Raw genomic sequence first — 20,418 nt, forward strand, 5'->3', positions numbered from 1 at the left:
TCTATCTATCTATCTATCTATCTCCTATCATCTATCTCTCTCCTATCTATCTATCTATCTATCTATCTATCTATCTATCTATCTATCTATCTATCTATCTCCTATCTATCTATCTATCTATCTATCTATCTATCTCCTATCTATCTATCTATCTATCTATCTATCTATCTCCTATCTATCTATCTATCTATCTATCTATCTATCTATCTATCACACGACAATCCAAAGCACTCCAGCATAAGGTGAAAAAAGGTAGTGGTTTATTACAAAAATGTGCAGAAACACAGGATGCAACGTTTCAGTTCTCTCACAGAATCATTATCAAGCATCATGGTTCTGTGAGAGAACTGAAACGTTGCATCCTGTGTTTCTGCACATTTTTGTAATAAACCACTACCTTTTTTCACCTTATGCTGGAGTGCTTTGGATTGTCGTGTGATACTTGGGGATCCCCCCAGCCAAGGGATTTGCATCCTACTGCACCCGCTACACCTGTGAAGAAGTGCGGCTCCTTTCTCCTCTGTATCTATCTATCTATCTATCTCCTATCTATCTATATATCTATCTATCTCCTATCTACCTATTATCTATCATCTATCTCTTATCTATCTATCTATCTCCTATCTATCTATCTATCTATCTATCTATCTATCTATCTATCTATCTATCATCTCCTATCTATCTATCTATCTATCTATCTATCTATCTATCTATCTCCTATCTATCTCCTATCTATCTATCATCTCCTATCTATCATCTTCTATCTATCTATCTATCTATCTCCTATCTATCTATTATCTATCTATCTATCTATCTATCTATCTATCTATCTCCTATCTATCTCCTATCTATCTATCATCTCCTATCTATCATCTTCTATCTATCTATCTATCTATCTCCTATCTATCTATCTATCTATCTATCTATCTATCTATCTATCTATCTATCTCCTATCTATCTATCTATCTATCTATCTCCTATCTATCTATCTATCTATCTATCTATCTATCTCCTATCTATCTATCTCCTATCTATCTATATCCTATCTATCTCCTATCTATCTATCTATCTCCTATCTATCTATCTATCTATCTATCTATCTCCTATCTATCTATCTATCTCCTATCTATCTCCTATCTATCTATCTCCTATCTATCTATCTCCTATCTATCTATCTCCTATCTATCTCCTATCTATCTATCTATCTATCTATCATCTCCTATCTATCATCTCCTATCTATCATCTTCTATCTATCTATCTATCTCCTATCTATCTATCTATCTATCTATCTCCTATCTATCTATCTATCTATCTATCTATCTATCTCCTATCTATCTATCTATCTATCTCCTATCTATCTATCTATCTATCTATCTATCTATCTATCTATCTATCTATCTATCTCCTATCTATCTATCTATCTATCTATCTATCTCCTATCTATCTATCTCCTATCTATCTCCTATCTATCTATCTATCTATCTATCTATCTATCTATCTATCTATCTATCTATCTATCCACAATTGACCCTGCAGCTGCAGAGCATCTATCCCCTACTAGAAATAAGCCATGGCTGAAAGTGTTTCTGCTTCTGGATACAGGCAGATTTATAATCCCATTTAATCCCTTTCCTTGTTGGCTGAAGAAGAGGTAATGGAGTTGGTGCAGCCAGAGATGCTGAATATCTAGAGAGCTGATACCAGGAGAAGGTGTGTGGAACTAGATAAAGGAAAGCTCTCATACTTAGGCCTGCTATAATATAGCTTTGTACTGAGCCAGTATACAGCACCTATAGATGTGGATGGGCTCCTTCTGTACTGAAAGCTTTTGGTAATATTTGATGGGTGCACCTTTTCTGATCCACCTTTAGGCCACGTTCACACAACGGCCGTTATTTAATCACTGTGGTGATCAATTTACTTACTATAGAATCCCGGGCGCAGTGTATACACTCTGCAAACACTCTGTATACACTGCGGCTGGGATTTAATGCAGCTGCACAAAGTGATAGTGCAGACAATGTAAAGTGTAGACAGACTTTACATTGTCGGCTATGGGTAAATTTAATGGGGGCGCAGAAATGCAGAATGCAGAAATGAAGTTCATCCGGCTGGTGCTGCCGTAGCGGCCGCGGTGAACTTCACTGATAGTGGACATTCAGTGACACAGCGGTGTAACATAACGGCCGCTGTAACACCTTGTGTGAACCTGGCCTTAGGGTGAGGCATAAGCAAGAAAAAAGGAAAAGCAAAAAATTCCAACTCGTAAACTTAGAAAGAAACACAAAAACGTTAGTGCATTGGATACACTATACTACGGTATGGGATCTACTGACTGAGGATACATTGATATATCTACTGACTAAGGATACAATGATATATCTACTGACTGATACAATGAGATATCTACTGACTGAGGATACAATGAGATATCTACTGACTGATACACTGATATTTACTGACTGAGGATACACTGAGATATCTACTGACTGATGATACACTGATATATCTACTGACTGAGGATACACTGAGATATCTACTGACTGATACAATGAGATATCTACTGACTGAGGATACAATGAGATATCTACTGACTGATACACTGATATTTACTGACTGAGGATATACTGAGATATCTACTGACTGATACAATGAGATATCTACTGACTGAGGATACAATGATATATCTACTGACTGAGGATACACTGAGATATCTACTGAGTATACACTGAGATATTTACTGACTGAGGATACACTGATATATCTACTGACTGATACAATGAGATATATACTGACTGAGGATACAATGATACATCTACTGACTGATACACTGATATCTACTGACTGATACAATGAGATATCTACTGAGGATACACTGATATATATATATAACTGACTGAGGATACAGTGAGATATCTACTGACTGAGGATACACTGATATATCTACTGACTGAGGATACACTGAGATATCTACTGACTGAGAATACACTGATATATCTACTGACTGAGGATACACTGATATATCTACTGACTGAGGATACACTGATATATCTACTGACTGAGGAAAAACTGAGATATCTACTTGCTGAGTATACGCTGAGATATTTACTGACTGAGGATACAATGATATATCTACTGACTGAAGATACGATGATATATCTACTGACTGAGGATACACTGATATATCTACTGACTTAGGATACACTGAGATATCTACTGAGTAAGGATACACTGATATATCTACTGACTGATACAATGAGATATCTACTGACTGAGAATACACTGAGATATCTACTGACTGAGGATACACTGATATATTAACTGACTGAAGATACGCTGATATATCTACTAACTGAGCATACACTGATATATCTACTGACTGAAGATACACTGAGATATCTCCTGACTGAGGATACACTGATATATCTACTGACTGAGAATACACTGATATATCTACTGACTGAGGATACAGTAAGATAGTGGCTAGGCTAATTTATATAACTTTTATGGTATATATCTTTGTCTGACTTCCACTTGCACCTTGTTTGCCTTTTTCCGCTTCTGGATATAATTTTAGCTCCAAGATAATATCATAGATAATAAAGAAGGGCTAACAGTACTGCCTTTTGTCTGTAATTAGGTGTTTTGTCATTTTTTTCTTTGTATTTGTATTTTCTTTTTTTGTGAAATCCGTAATTCTTTACAATTTTTATGTAGCAAATTCTTATTTTTCATAGGACACACCTAGTGCCGCGCTTAGTACAGGATGTGGAGGAACCTCTGTCGGGTCTGTCCAGATTGCATGAAGTTACATGTTTGGGCATCTTCTCTTCTCTAAACATTAGTCTCTCAATTCCTATACACATGATCTCCTATTGATACTAAATTCTTTTACGGAATGTAAAGCGTATTTATCGTAATAATTTTTTTTTTACTTGTCCTAAGGACACAGGTAGGTAAGAAAGTCCTCCCCGATTTCCACATATCCACAATTCCGATGACTGAAAAGACTTGTGCTTATTATTTTTGCATTGTTTTATTAGGATTGAGGTCTCCTCAGTTTCAACCCTCAGCAGTGTAGTACCCCCCTCATACTCTGGGTGTCACTGTTGCCAATACAATTCATTGTTATCCAGTTTGTAGCACATAGGAAAGGTATAGGCTATACTGTGGGTACGGCCGGGCTCACACAGGGTTACAGTGGTAAAGTTAAGATGCACTTACTAAAGAAAGTAGAATGATAAGACATGTATGAAACTTTCCCTAAGGCAGTGACCAACCATTTTCATTACAGAGCACAATTCCCCATTCCCCTGTTAGTGTGAAATCTGGAGCCCTGTCGCCTGGGGTCAGATCTGTATACATCTGTATAGGGTCGTATACTGTATGCAGATCAGGTCTCTTGGGGCAACTAGGGTCTCCGAGAAAGGACCAGCAATGTTTTGTATGAAAGGAAGAACATTGTAGATTCAGCTATTGGACCTCACATTGAGAAAATTCAACCGCATCCAAAAAAGTTTTCACCCCAAAAAACCTCCAATGCAAATGCGACATTATTGGGTTGTTTTCAGCTACTGTGAAGTAAATTAAAAAAACAAGAGGCATGCAGTCAGAGATGAGACTTGGCAATATACTCCTGCACAGAACTCAATGCATTGAGTATTTTGACAAAAAGTTGCTCAGCAGCACCCTTTATATAAGGCCAGTGGAGGCAGCCATGTTGAGGGATGAGACAGTGTAAATCTATATGATAGGTCACATGAGTGAGTGTCTTCATTGGGTCTGTGAGGTTCCTGTTCCGGCAGTCTTGTATTGCCATGGCCATTGGGTTCTACACTAAGCTGGTGACGTCCCTGACCCTAGTAATGATGTCACATGCTGTGCTAACCCTCTGGGATCTCACTTTCAGGCAGCGCTTGCTGCGATATCGCACACTTTGTGGATGGGCTTGAAGCTTCCTTCTCACGGACATTGACTCAGCCCTCAAAATGGTTCCCTCCACTGTATAAAGGCAGCAGGTGCTGTTTAAAGGGGTATTCCAATTTCCACCCTTGACCCTGTCACAGTTGTCCTCAGCTGAGTAGTTCTTGGTACTTACCGAGTAGGAAACTTTCTTGCAGCTTCTTGGGTTTTTCCCATAAATCTTTTAACCAATCTCATTATTGTCATACACCCAGTGTTGACACAGTCCCAGCTCCTAGAACCTTCTCTGTCGAGGACCACCGTGAAGGTCATGCAAACCACAGGCTTAAGCATAACACCCCACCAAAAAAAATATCTCTCTTATAGAAACTGGAATATCCCTTTAATTCCATCTCCCCCAGGTCTTGCAGTATTATGAGCACCCTCATCGATCTGCCATGTGTTGTACTCAGGGACACAAGCAGAATGTTACATCGATGGTTGAGAGGACAGTGCAAACCCCCCCTGTGTTCTTGGAACCTTCTGCTGGCTCCTGCCACCACTCTCTAAGCATGCCCAGTGATGGTTCTAGAAGGTCCTATGGACAGAGTCATGCAAGTCTACTGTTGGCATACCCATGTGCTACTGCAAAGGACGGTTCTGGATCAGAAAATGCAATAGAATGACTTCTATTGTTTCTGTATTGAATGGAGGTGTATCTTGCAGACAGCTCTCGGCTGCAGCCCCATGCAAGCAAGCACAAAGCAACGGGTTAGGAACGCAAGAGAGAATCTTGACTTGCAAAAACTAAACTCACCCTTTTGAACAGTCTATGGTCCACCAGAGGGCTTTAGATAGCAAAACAATAGCAGACAGCTATTAGCATAAGGCGCAGAACTGAAAGAGAACTCATATATATAGAGAGAGAGAGAGAGAGCTAGGACAGACAGGTTTATTCATCAGTCATTCCCCGACCATCACATATTACATCATTCACAGGATACACAAGATGGTTGGTCCCTATAGACAGTGAATGATTGATGTACAGAACAAACACTGCTTATCATGGATGAGGTGAGATCAGCGCAGAACCCGATCCTGCCCAACGGCCACCACTGTGAGGACCGGCGATGGATACTCACCTCTCCAGATCCAACCCATCCACCTACTAGGAAGCAGTGACATCACACTCCTGACCTCATCGCTGTGATGTCACTGTTTCCTCGGCAGGTAAGCCCACAGAATGGATCGAGGACCCATTTAGGATCAGTAAGTATTTTCAAAACCGTGTACAGAAGTTTTATCATAGGAAGTTACAGGAAAGGTTTCCTCCTCATTTGTAACAAAATTACACAAATGTACAATTTTACATAGATCTCTGTGGAATAAACACTTTAATTTGCAATATAGTATCACAATCAAAGGAGGATGTGTAATGTAATGTATGTACACAGTGACCTCACCAGCAGAATAGTGAGTGCAGCTCTGGAGTATAATACAGGATGTAACTCAGGATCAGTAATGTAATGTATGTACACAGTGACCCCACCAGCAGAATAGTGAGTGCAGCTCTGGAGTATAATACAGGATGTAACTCAGGATCAGTAATGTAATATATGTACACAGTGACCCCACCAGCAGAATAGTGAGTGCAGCTCTGGAGTATAATACAGGATGTAACTCAGGCTCAGTAATGTAATGTATGTACACAGTGACCCCACCAGCAGAATAGTGAGTGCAGCTCTGGAGTATAATACAGGATGTAACTCAGGATCAGTAATGTAATATATGTACACAGTGACCCCACCAGCAGAATAGTGAGTGCAGCTCTGGAGTATAATACAGGATGTAACTCAGGCTCTGTGTTATTATGTATGTTATAAAACAATCCTAAAATCTTGTAGTTTCCACCACTCACCACTAAGTCTAAACCTAAGCTGAGACTTCCTGTTCTGTCTGTGATAAGGAGGAATCTGCTGTAAAGTGATCTGTGCAGCATTACAGTGTAAGGTTACACCAATAGATGATATTCACAGCGTAGCCTTCCCCTCCCTGTCAAATGACCTCTGCAAAGGTCACAAAGTATGCCCAGTTACATTTCCCATTCACATTAATGAAATGGCTTCTGCCTATTGTTGCCTATGTCCATGGGTCTTACTGTAAATCATTTCCATAAATCCTGTTAAAAACAGACAAGATGGCTGCCCCCATAATAATGTACCAAAAAATAAAATAATATAATTACATTTAGGAAAAACAGATTAAAAATAAGAACATGTTTTAGTATCTGGCTCTAATCAATAAACAATCTAGGTGCTGCTTTCCCTTTAAGGGGAGAAACTTCATTAACAATAATAAGAATAATAAGAATAATAAGGTTAAAGCGCCTCTGTGGCCTCCTGACCGCTTAGTAGGCCGGCCGCCCCGCTGCACAGGTATCTGTTACAGCACTCAGAATAAACCAAGGTGGCGGGCATACAGCAGGGGTAGTGATGCTAGGGCCCAGGGAATAATAGGCTCCGCCTTTTTTTACACCATTCACAGCCCAAATAAAAGTGTTTTTTTCCCCTGAAAATAAAAACACAGACAACAAAGGTATCTTCTGCATGCTTCCACTTATATCTATGCAGCTGTGCTGTCAGCTCGGTAGGCAGTCAGGGGGCACAGATTCACATTAAAGGGATATTCCACTCAAACATAGCTTATGTTGCTGCCCATGGTAAGACTAACAATTCCTTCCGTACATCTATTCATTCTCCTCCCCCCAGTTCTCAGCTTCTGCTTTCTGCTGAAGCCACAAAAATCAGTGTGTGAGCTTTTCTCTCCATCTCCCCCTCCTCCCCCTCCCTTCTGAGACTGCTGATGTAAACAAGTCCCTGACAGGCTGTATCTGCAACTTTGTAGCTTCTTTGTAATGCTGGGAGTATTAATCACAGTTATGTCATCAGCAACTTGACCTCAGAATAACCCTCCCAGCATTACAAAGAAGCTACAGTGTTGCAGATACAGCCTGCCAGAGACTTGTTTACATCAGACGTCTCAGAAGGAGGGGGGAGGAGGGGGAGACAGAGAAAAAAGCTCACACACAGATTTTTGAGTCTTCAGCAGAAAGCAGCAGCTGAGAACTGAAGGAAGGAAACTGAATAGATAATAACAAGTATGGAAGGAATTGTTAGTGTCACCATGGGCAGCAACTTATCAAAAGTTATGTTTGAGTGAAATACCACTTTAACAATAATAAGAGTAATAATACTAGTACTAATAATAGTGATGATATGAATAATACTACTTATAATAATAGTACTGCTAATAATACTAATACTACTTATAATAATAGTACTGGTAATAATACTAATACTACTACTTATAATAATAGTACTGGTAATAATACTAATACTACTTATAATAATAGTACTGGTAATAATACTAATAATACCACTTATAATAATAGTACTGGTAATAATACTAATAATACTACTTATAATAATAGTACTGGTAATAATACTAATAATACCACTTATAATAATAGTACTGGTAATAATACTAATAATACTACTTATAATAATAGTACTGGTAATAATACTAATAATACCACTTATAATAATAGTACTGGTAATAATACTAATCCCACTACTTATAATAATAGTACTGGTAATACTAATACTACTACTTATAATAATAGTACTGGTAATAATACTAATACTACTACTTATAATAATAGTACTGGTAATAATACTAATACTACTTATAATAATAGTACTGGTAATAATACTAATAATACCACTTATAATAATAGTACTGGTAATAATACTAATAATACTACTTATAATAATAGTACTGGTAATAATACTAATAATACCACTTATAATAATAGTACTGGTAATAATACTAATACTACTACTTATAATAATAGTACTGGTAATAATACTAATACTACCACTTATAATAATAGTACTGGTAATAATACTAATAATACCACTTATAATAATAGTACTGGTAATAATACTAATACTACTTATAATAATAGTACTGGTAATAATACTAATACTACTTATAATAATAGTACTGGTAATAATACTAATACTACTACTTATAATAATAGTACTGGTAATAATACTAATAATACTACTTATAATAATAGTACTCCTATTATTCCCTTGAAATAAATGTCCTCTGGATAGGTGATAAACATAAGATCTGACTGAGGGGACCCCCACTGATGGCTACAATAGACACTCTGGCGCCATGTCCTCCAGCTGTATGACCGAATGAGGTGGTGGCTATATCATACTGATGGAAACCGAGCGGCAGTCACATGGGTGAAGTTATAAAGATTCAGCATTTGGCCCCACCCCCTACTAAATACAATTAAGAAATGACCAAATCAGGTGGTGGTCGTCGATCATGTGCAATGCAGATCCATTTAAACTCTGGTAGTGATGGAAACCGAGTAGCGGTCACATAGGTGAAGACTAGAGAGGAGCGATGAGTTGTTCCGAACCCGAACGTTCGGTATTTGATTAGCTGGGGCTTCTGAACATGGATAAAGCTCTAAGGTTGTCTGGAAAACATGGATACAGCCAATGACTATATCCATGATTTCCACATAGCCTTAGGGCTTTATCCAACTTCAGCAGCCACCGCTAATCAAATGCCGAAAGTTCGGGTTCGGATCGACTCCAGGTTCGCTCATCTCTAGTGAAGACCCATTCCGCATTCAGACTCTCACTTCTTTATAATCTATAAGCTCAATAGGTGATCCACATGTTTCGTCCATCACCCAGACAAGACAGGGCAGATACAGCCTTCTCACCCTTTGGAACCTGGGCACCCGTTAATAGTGACCCTATATCTCTATACGTATATTTCAGAGTTCTATACATCACTCTCACAGCGTTGCGATAAGAGTCATAGACCATGTTTATAAAGTTGCGCTGTATACAGATCCTGGTGACCTGCAATGAAGTACGTCTACTGTGCAGATATCATACCTGTGACGGCAGCGACGTAAAAACCTCATAATCTTCCGAGCAGCTTGGTCTTGTTTTTTTGTCAGGAGACTGCTTCTGTCGAAAGACAAAATGGCCGATTAAAGGTCATGTACTGGTATATCGCCCCTTAGTCTATTCTTGATAGTGATGGTGATGGTGAAATTTATGGTGCTATCTTTTAGTAGGGGGTCTCTTTGTTGCCCATAGAAACCAATTTTACTTGTCTAAGCTCCCATAGGGTCAGGGGGTGAAGTCACATGCTATACAGTATAACTTACACACTTTAGTATCTAGCACTGATAGTATTTTTCACCTGAGTTTCTGTTGCACAAGTGAAGCCGTCCGACGCTTTTGTCGCATTCGCCCGCACTCTTTGTAGCTCCTGTAGTACTGCTGGATGAGCACCGCGGCGCGCCGGCTCTGCTGGAACTTTTTCTGTTCGTAATAGCTTCTGAACTTGCTCTGGATGAGGATTGCAGCTTGGGTCATCTTTTTATAAAGTGCATACTGTGCGGGAAGATAAGAAGGTGACATGAGTCATTGGGCTGTGGTGCTACCAATATAAGGCTGCACTTATAGCGTGGTCGGCCATCTTTCCCAAGAAGGGCAATCCTTTACTATGTAGTAATACATTCCCTCCTCCAGGATGCTGGTTTGCTATGCAGAGCTTCAGAAAAGCTGGGTGAGCATTGTGATGGCCACATTGTCCACAGCTTCCCAACTGTAACCAATGTATAGGAAAACATCGCTGCTTTCTTTGAGAACCAGCACCACTCTTGCCCTCACTTTGTTTACAGTATTTTAGCTCTAATAAGACCATGCAATGCTGACAAGTAGCATATTATTACTGTACTTAAAGTATCTAAGGGTAAAAGTTCAAATATTTAATAGTGAATGGTAACTTGTCTAAGCTCCCAAAGGATCAGAGGGTGAAATCATAAGAAACAGGAAGCATGGATAATACTTTACAAAATAAGTTACTACAGATAATATCCATAGAAGAGGAGCATTTTTCTCATTGGGATCAAGCCCGTTGTATTATACAGGCAGGCACATAAGTGGTGCTCGTTCTCTTCTCTCATCTTAGCGTGTTACATGCGAAGCATTAAAGGGATTTTGTTTTTTAGAGCTGCAGAAAGGTTAGGTGAGCGTTCTGATGACCACAGCTTTCCAAACGTAACCAAGACTCGGTAACATGAAGACGAGGAATCAAATTTTTGGGATTTGGAAGGAGACGCGCTGCACCACTTACAATGGCACAGTATAAAAGCCTCATAAAGTCGCCCGGCCTGTGATTTAATGGACTTATATTGCACAGCTCATAATATCTGCTGCAATAACCTTGGATAGTTAAGGCTTGAGAGGGAAATTAGGGCTTCATTTTGTTACGCGGGCCAATTAGCAGTCAGTAATGAAGATTAATACAACCATAAATAGTCTATTCCGACGAAGCGTCGTGTCAGGGCCATCAAGGGTTTGATGTTTATGGCGTAGCAGCAGGGCTCAGCGCCCGTCCCATCTGTCACACTGCACACATTGCACGTTCACTAACAATACTGCATATTTATCAGTGGAAAATAGCCGCTCATCGAAAGCTATTTGAGCCAAAGGTCAGATGTAAAAATAATCCTTTAAACGCGTCGGCAAGAGATATGAGGACAAACCTGGGCCCGTGCACGAGGAGCTGAACGAGGTGATGAAATTCAGTAACCATGTTCCTGGCTTCTGATTATTAACAAGTGATTAAGGGGGACGCGCACCTTTAATAGGTCCTGATCAACTAGTGGGGCACTTGTCCCTATGCTAAATCTATACCAACGCCCCATAACCATATGTTATACCATTTATACAATCTTATTGCTTTAGCTGCATAATATCTTGCCCAAGCTCCCATAGGACCAAAGGGTGAAGTCATAAGAAATAGTAAGGGCTGGTATATGCTGATAAGAAAGAAATCCTTGCCACACTTCAAGTATGTAATGGTAAAAGTTCAAATATTTGAAGTCATTCAGGAATAGGAAAACATAGCTACTTTTTTCAGAACCAGCGTCACTCTTCTCCTCACTTTTTTACAGTATTGCAGCTCTTGTTTGCAGTATATTCAGTTCTATTAAAGTTGTAATATCACACACACACATCCTAAAAGAAGGAAGTGGTGGTTTTCTAATCCTGGATATCCCTTTAATATTGAATGACAACTTGCCTAAGCTCCTGTAGGATCAGAGGGTGAAGGATGAAGAAAAAAAGACCATTTAATGATGGCAAGTAGGAAATTATTGTTGTATTTAAAGTATGTAAGGGTAAAAGTTAACTATTTTATAGTGAATGATAACTTGTCTAAGCTCCTAAAAGATCAGAGGGTGAAAGTTCAAATATTTAATAGTGAGTGATAACTTGTCTAAGCTCCTAAAGGATCAGAGGGTGAAAGTTCAAATATTTAATAGTAAAAGATAACTTGTCTAAGCTCCTAAAGGATCAGAGGGTAAAAGTTCAAATATTTAATAGTGAAAGATAACTTGTCTAAGCTCCTAAAGGATCAGAGGGTGAAATCATAAGAAATAGGGAGCATGGATAATACTTCATGCCCATTGTATTATACAGGCAGGCACATAAGTGGTGCTTGTTCTCTTCTCTCATCTTAGCGTGTTACATGTGAAACATGAAAGAGATTTTATTACCTTCAAGGCTATCCATGTAAGCTTTGGGAAGAATGAAACAGGAAGTGTTAGTAAGGAAAAAGAAAGAAAAAAAATTAGGATTTGGTTAATCTTTAATTATTTGAGGACGTATTAAGCAAAGAGCAACAAATAGGAGCGAGTGTTACTGGGCGACAATAAAATGTCTGTTTTCACTGAAATGACCGAATCTGACAATACTTTAATTATCTGAACATAATTATAACCAGTGGTTTAATGTTCTCAGCCGAGGATAGCCACTTTTCATTAGAGTGAATCATCTTGCCGATCTCCGGCCTCAGATAGCGGGGAGGCAGCTCATTGGGTTGATGTGTAATAACGCCGCTCTCCAGCCACTCTCGTTTTCTGCTTGGCTGATGTTTATTGCGCTCGTAAAACTTTAATGTCCATTCCCATTTAGCAATTTTTATTGAATTTGCAACAAAGTAAAATCGTCATTCAACACATTGTGTGTGGCTGTTCCTCTGAATTAATTTCATATCCAGCCGTCCAATATCTCCACTGTGTACACGGAACATTCGCTTTCACTTACTCCTCGAAAAACCCAACCGTTCCCATTCCGTCTCAGCAGGATTAGAGGGTCTTTTAGGAAATTTTAGAAGTTTCTTAAAGGGAATGTGTCACCTAAATATTCTTTTACCAATTAGAATCAGATACTAAAAATTGTTCCTTTATTCTAATCTGTTTCAATTTTTTTTACTAATTTCACTATTTGTACATTGTTATGGGGGCGGCCATATTGCCAGGACTGTTTTTAACAGCATTTAGTAACATGCTTTACAGCAAGACTCATAGACATAGAAGACAATAGACAGACCCTGTCTCCTTGAGATGAATGTGAGAAATTAGTGAGCGTGCTCTGTGACCTGTGATGAGGTCATTCCATAGGGAGCAGCTATTGTCTCTTCTATCTACTGGTGTCACATGACGCTGCAGCCTCCTTTTATCACCACAGACACAACAGGAAGTCTCAGCTTAGTTTTAGCCCCAGTGGTGATAATGAGAACTGCAAGATCCCAGGATTATTTCATAATATAGAAAAATGGAAAACTAGAAAAAAAGTCACCAAAAATTCTTCGAAAAAAAGTGTTTAACATAAAAGCATTATTTACACAATAAGCCATTTTCTAATGACACATTCCCTTTAAAGGAGTTGTCCTTATTGTAAGTCACCCCATGTGACATCACACTACAGGGGGGATACTGGGAACACCACACACTACAGGGGGGATACTGGGAACACCACACACTACAGGGGGGATACTGGGAACACCACACACTACAGGGGGGATACTGGGAACACCACACACTACAGGGGGGATACTGGGAACACCACACACTACAGGGGGGATACTGGGAACACCACACACTACAGGGGGGATACTGGGAACACCACACACTACAGGGGGGATACTGGGAACACCACACACTACAGGGGGGATACTGGGAACACCACACTACAGGGGGGATACTGGGAACACCACACACTACAGGGGGTATACTGGGAACACCACACACTACAGGGGGGATACTGGGAACACCACACACTACAGGGGGGATACTGGGAACACCACACACTACAGGGGGGATACTGGGAACACCACACACTACAGGGGGGATACTGGGAACACCACACACTACAGGGGGGATACTGGGAACACCACACACTACAGGGGGGATACTGGGAACACCACACTACAGGGGGGATACTGGGAACACCACACACTACAGGGGGGATACTGGGAACACCACACACTACAGGGGGGATACTGGGAACACCACACTACAGGGGGGATACTGGGAACACCACACACTACAGGGGGGATACTGGGAACACCACACACTACAGGGGGGATACTGGGAACACCACACACTACAGGGGGGATACTGGGAACACCACACACTACAGGGGGGATACTGGGAACACCACACACTACAGGGGGGATACTGGGAACACCACACTACAGGGGGGATACTGGGAACACCACACTACAGGGGGGATACTGGGAACACCACACACTACAGGGGGGATACTGGGAACACCACACACTACAGGGGGGATACTGGGAACACCACACACTACAGGGGGGATACTGGGAACACCACACTACAGGGGGGATACTGGGAACACCACACACTACAGGGGGGATACTGGGAACACCACACACTACAGGGGTATACTGGGAACACCACACACTACAGGGGGTATACTGGGAACACCACACACTACAGGGGGTATACTGGGAACACCACACACTACAGGGGGTATACTGGGAACACCACACACTACAGGGGGTATACTGGGAACACCACACACTACAGGGGGTATACTGGGAACACCACACACTACAGGGGGTATACTGGGAACACCACACTACAGGGGGGATACTGGGAACACCACACTACAGGGGGGATACTGGGAACACCACACTACAGGGGGGATACTGGGAACACCACACTACAGGGGGGATACTGGGAACACCACACTACAGGGGGGATACTGGGAACACCACACTACAGGGGGGATACTGGGAACACCACACTACAGGGGGGATACTGGGAACACCACACACTACAGGGGGGATACTGGGAACACCACACTACAGAGGGGATACTGGGAACACTACACTACAGAGGGGATACTGGGAACACTACACTACAGAGGGGATACTAGGAACACTACACTACAGAGGGGATACTGGGAACACTACACTACAGAGGGGATACTGGGAACACTACACTACAGAGGGGATACTGGGAACACTACACTACAGAGGGGATACTGGGAACACTACACTACAGAGGGGATACTGGGAACACTACACTACAGAGGGGATACTGGGAACACTACACTACAGGGGGGATACTGGGAACACTACACTACAGAGGGGATACTGGGAACACTACACTACAGGGGGGATACTGGGAACACTACACTACAGAGGGGATACTGGGAACACTACACTACAGAGGGGATACTGGGAACACTACACTACAGAGGGGATACTGGGAACACCACACTACAGAGGGGATACTGGGAACACCACACTACAGAGGGGATACTGGGAACACTACACTACAGAGGGGATACTGGGAACACTACACTACAGAGGGGATACTGGGAACACTACACTACAGAGGGGATACTGGGAACATCACACTACAGAGGGGATACTGGGAACACCACACTACAGAGGGGATACTGGGAACACCACACTACAGAGGGGATACTGGGAACACCACACTACAGAGGGGATACTGGGAACATCACACTACAGAGGGGATACTGGGAACACCACACTACAGAGGGGATACTGGGAACACCACACACTACAGAGGGGATACTGGGAACACCACACTACAGAGGGATACTGGGAACACCACACTACAGGGGGGATACTGGGAACACCACACTACAGAGGGGATACTGGGAACACCTTAAAGGGGCATGTGCTGGTACCTAGGGGAGGCTACTACTACTTAGCAGTACTGCAACACCTAGCTCTGCATATAACATCTTCCACCCCTGGGTTACCTCACATCCAGCACAGATATAGTGATGGAACTCTGACAGACCCCAATAACAGTCTACAAGGCCTGTAGGGGTCCATTTGCAGGTGTTGTAATGCATAGTCTTAAACGGATTGTTCATCCCCCCAAAAAATCCTTTCAAAACAAGTGGTGCCAGAGATTTGTAAATTGCTTCAATAAAAAAAAAAAATCTCCAGTCTTCCAATACTTATCAGCTACTGAATGTCCTGCAGGAAGTGGTGTTTTCTTTGCAGTCTGGAGAGCAGGACAGGTTTTCCATGGGGATTTGCTGCTGCTCTGGACAATTCCTGACATGGACAGAGGTGGCAGCAGAGAGTGCTGTGTCAGACTGGAGAGAATACACCACTTCCTGCAGGACATACAGAAGCTGATAAGTACTGGAAGACTGGAGAGAATCCACCACTCCCTGCAGGACTTTTCAGTGTTTTTTACTCTAATGTGAGACCTTTCAGCCGGGATCGGCGTATGATCTATTTTAGGAGCCTGTGATTATTCAGTAACTCAAAGCCGTCAGAGCTTTTTAGAAATGAATGTGTTGATGAAGAGCAGACAAAAAAAAAAAAACAACACGACCGGCATCGTTCTCAACAAAGGCGTCGGAAAACGGGAACGGATCCCAATTAGCCGGAATCAGAGGGAAGAGTCGCTGTGTTATTTTCAGTCTCATTCGCAGCCAACACTCTGAGAGTAGAATCCAAACCTATCACCGCCGCCGCTACCGCCACCGCGTTCAGTAATTCATATTCCCTGCCATGATAATAACCCGGCTGACTTATTTCCTGATTCTATTTAAAATCTCCTTTTTTTAAAACTTTTTTTTCGCTGTAAAATCAGACGAATGTTTTTGGCCGTCAGTGAAAGAAAACACAAAAGCACATTAGTAATGGCTGCTGTTTAAAGGAGAACTCCGGATAAGAAAAACTTGTTTTCTATTAAAAGTACATTAAAAGTTATATAGATGTGTCTATACAATGTATGGCTATGTTCACACTATGTATATTTCCGGCCGTAGTTTTTACGTGGCTGGAAATGTGCGGCTGAAACTACGGCCGTGGGAAAAAATAGACATGCGGCTGAAAACATACGGTCATTTACTTGGAAATTTGATTCAACTAAAAATAACAAATAAAATCTTTAGAAAGTGATGGAAACACCTCTGGATGCATCTGGGAAAGCAGGGAAACAGTTTACAGGAATCGCTATTACCGGGGTTTTCTTTGTAATAAAGTCCCTTTCGTTGTTCAATAATTAAATTTAAACGAATCCATCATTTTGCAATTAAATATACTGTTAAAATAAATAGATATATAAATAAATGTATATTTATATATATATTTATTTTTTGACAGTATTTTTAATTGCACAATGATGGATTCGTTTAAATTAAATTATTGAACAACAAAACTGATTTTATTACAACAAAAATGTGTTTTATTAATTAAATATTAATTAGTACAGGAAGCTCCATAAGCCGTTAATTCATATTCCCGGTAAATAGAGCTTTCTGTACTAATCAATACTTTACTTTAATTAAAACATCAAATGTTTCTTCTAATTATGTTATGACAATAGCATTATTAGAAGAAACATTTTGAATTATATGTGCGCTCAGCTGATTGGCTGATCGGCTCAGCGCACATATAAAGAGCCGGTCCGCAGTACAGTGACTTCATTGTGCTGCGGACCAGCGAAGAGACAACATCGGGGTGAGTATAGAGCTCTCCCCACCCCCTCCCCAGCACTGCACCCATCCCAGTAAGGAAGGGGGGGTCACTTAACCCCTTCCTTGCTGGGATGGGTGCAGTCTGACATCAGTCTGGCCCCCAAGGGGTTAAGGGGGATGCAATACATCCTCCCTTAACCCCTTGGGGGCCAGACTGTAAGCAGCGATCTGTAAAGATGCTGCATACTGTAAGGAGCACAACACCGCTCACAATGATGGGTGTTGTGCTCCTGTTTGTGTGTTTTTTGTGTGTTTCTCCCTTTTTGTTTTTCAGATATCGGTATCCTGTGGATTACGTCGGATTCCGTGGACTACGTCGATGACCAGCGGTTGTTTGGTGTTTTTTTTTATAAAATGGTCAATGAGGGGTGTGGGGGTGTTTTTATTTGAATAAAAAAAAAATTTCACTTGTGTCTTGTCTTTATTTCTTTACTTTATAGACTTAGTAGTGGAAGCCGTCTAATAGACGGAATCCATTACTAAGTTGGGGCCTAGTGTTAGCCGGTATAAAATGGCTAACACTAACCCCCTATTATTACCCCAGTACCCAATGCCACCAGGGGTACTGGGAAGAGCCGGGTGCCAGTGGTCCCGGAGCGTCAAAATTGGCGCTCCTGGACCGGGCGGCAGCAGGCTGGTAAGATTTAGGCTGGGGAGGGCCTAAACCAATGGCTCTTCCCACCCTGGTGTTACCAGGCTGCTGTCGTTTGGTTTTTAACCCGGTTGGTTATAAAAATAGGGGGGACCCTATGCGTTTTTTTTTTAAATAAATAAATAAAAAAAAAAAACCCTATTTTTATAACCAGCCGGGTTAAAAACCAAGCGACAGCAGCCTGGTAACACCAGGGTGGGAAGAGCCATTGGTTTAGGCCCTCCCCAGCCTAAATCTTACCAGCCTGCTACCGCCCGGTCCAGGAGCGCCAATTTTGACGCTCCGGGACCACTGGCACCCGGCTCTTCCCAGTACCCCTGGTGGCATTGGGTACTGGGGTAATAATAGGGGGTTAGTGTTAGCCATTTTATACCGGCTAACACTAGGCCCCAACTTAGTAATGGATTCCGTCTATTAGACGGCTTCCACTACTAAGTCTATAAAGTAAAGAAATAAAGACAAGACACAAGTGAAATTTTTTTTTTATTCAAATAAAAACACCCCCACACCCCTCATTGACCATTTTATAAAAAAAAACACCAAACAACCGCTGGTCATCGGCGTAGTCCACCGAATCCGACGTAATCCCCAGGATACCGGTATCTGAAAAACAAAAAGGGAGAAACACACAAAAAACACACAAACAGGAGCACAACACCCATCATTGTGAGCGGTGTTGTGCACCTTACAGTATGCAGCATCTTTACAGATCGCTGCTTACAGTCTGGCCCCCAAGGGGTTAAGGGAGGATGTATTGCATCGCCCTTAACCCCTTGGGGGCCAGACTGATGTCAGACTGCACCCATCCCAGCAAGGAAGGGGTTAACTGACCCCCCCTTCCTTGCTGGGAGGGGTGCAGTGCTGGGGAGGGGGTGGGGAGAGCTCTATACTCACCCCGATGTGTCCTCTTCGCTGGTCCACAGCACAATGAAGTCACGGTACTGCGGACCGGCTCTTTATATGTGCGCTGAGCCGATCAGCCAATCAGCTGAGCGCACATATAATTCTAAATGTTTCTTCTAATAATGCTATTGTGATAACATAATTAGAAGATACATTTGATGTTTTCATTAAAGTAAAGTGATGATTAGTACAGAAAGCTCTATTGCCGGCAATATGAATTAACGGCTTATGGAGCTTCCTGTACTAATTAATATTTAATTAATAAAACACATTTTCTTTGTAATAAAGTCCCTTTCGTTGTTCAATAATTTAATTTAAATGAATCCATCATTGTGCAATTAAATATACTGTCAAAAAATAAATATATATATAAATATACATTTATTTATATATATATTTATTTTAACAGTATATTTAATTGCACAATGATGGATTCATTAGAATTAAATTATTGAACAACGAAAGGGACTTTATTACAAAGAAAATGTGTTTTATTAATTTAATATATTAACTATTAGAGGCATCGGCATTCGGCATTATTGCCGGCTATTTTAAGTACTCCGTACGGACCGCCTGTAAATCCACGGCCGTGAATTTGCACAGTTTCGGCCGCAAACAATGGTCTTGTTAATTTTTTACGGGTCCGTTTACGATCGGGCCGTAGGCTCATACATAGTGTGCACTGTGCAGCCGTATATCGTATACTTTCCAGCGTACGCATGAACCGGAAAAATACGGCCGATTATTTACAGCCCGCAATACAGCCGCACAGATACATAGTGTGAACATACCCAATTACTGTATCTGTGCAGTTCTGCCACACTGGGAGCTGATAGAAATCCAGGAAGTGAAAAAAAAAATGGCCTCTGTGCCAATTCACATTGTCTCCTGCTCCTGCTGCTCTCCCCCCTTAGGAGGCAAATCTTCCAGGCCTCTGTCTCACATTGTGTGTGTTTGCTGATGATGCAGACAGGGGGTGGGGCGTGATGTCACAGGAG

The 20,418-nt window shown here is 41.3% G+C and overlaps 1 protein-coding gene across 1 annotated transcript in view; it reads right to left on the reverse strand.

Moving 5' to 3' along the window:
* Positions 1 to 20,418, reverse strand: part of CAMTA1 (calmodulin binding transcription activator 1) — a 213,116-nt gene that overhangs the window by 17,988 nt on the left and 174,710 nt on the right. The window contains exons 15-17 of the mRNA XM_069948699.1: positions 12,573 to 12,593; positions 10,208 to 10,401; positions 9,895 to 9,969 (exon numbers count right to left, since the gene is read on the reverse strand). Coding sequence (XP_069804800.1) covers positions 9,895 to 9,969; positions 10,208 to 10,401; positions 12,573 to 12,593 — 290 coding nt within the window. The remainder of the gene's footprint in view (positions 1 to 9,894; positions 9,970 to 10,207; positions 10,402 to 12,572; positions 12,594 to 20,418) is intronic.

Source organism: Dendropsophus ebraccatus, chromosome 12, assembly GCF_027789765.1.
Source record: "Dendropsophus ebraccatus isolate aDenEbr1 chromosome 12, aDenEbr1.pat, whole genome shotgun sequence".
Taxonomy (NCBI): Eukaryota; Metazoa; Chordata; class Amphibia; order Anura; family Hylidae; genus Dendropsophus; species Dendropsophus ebraccatus.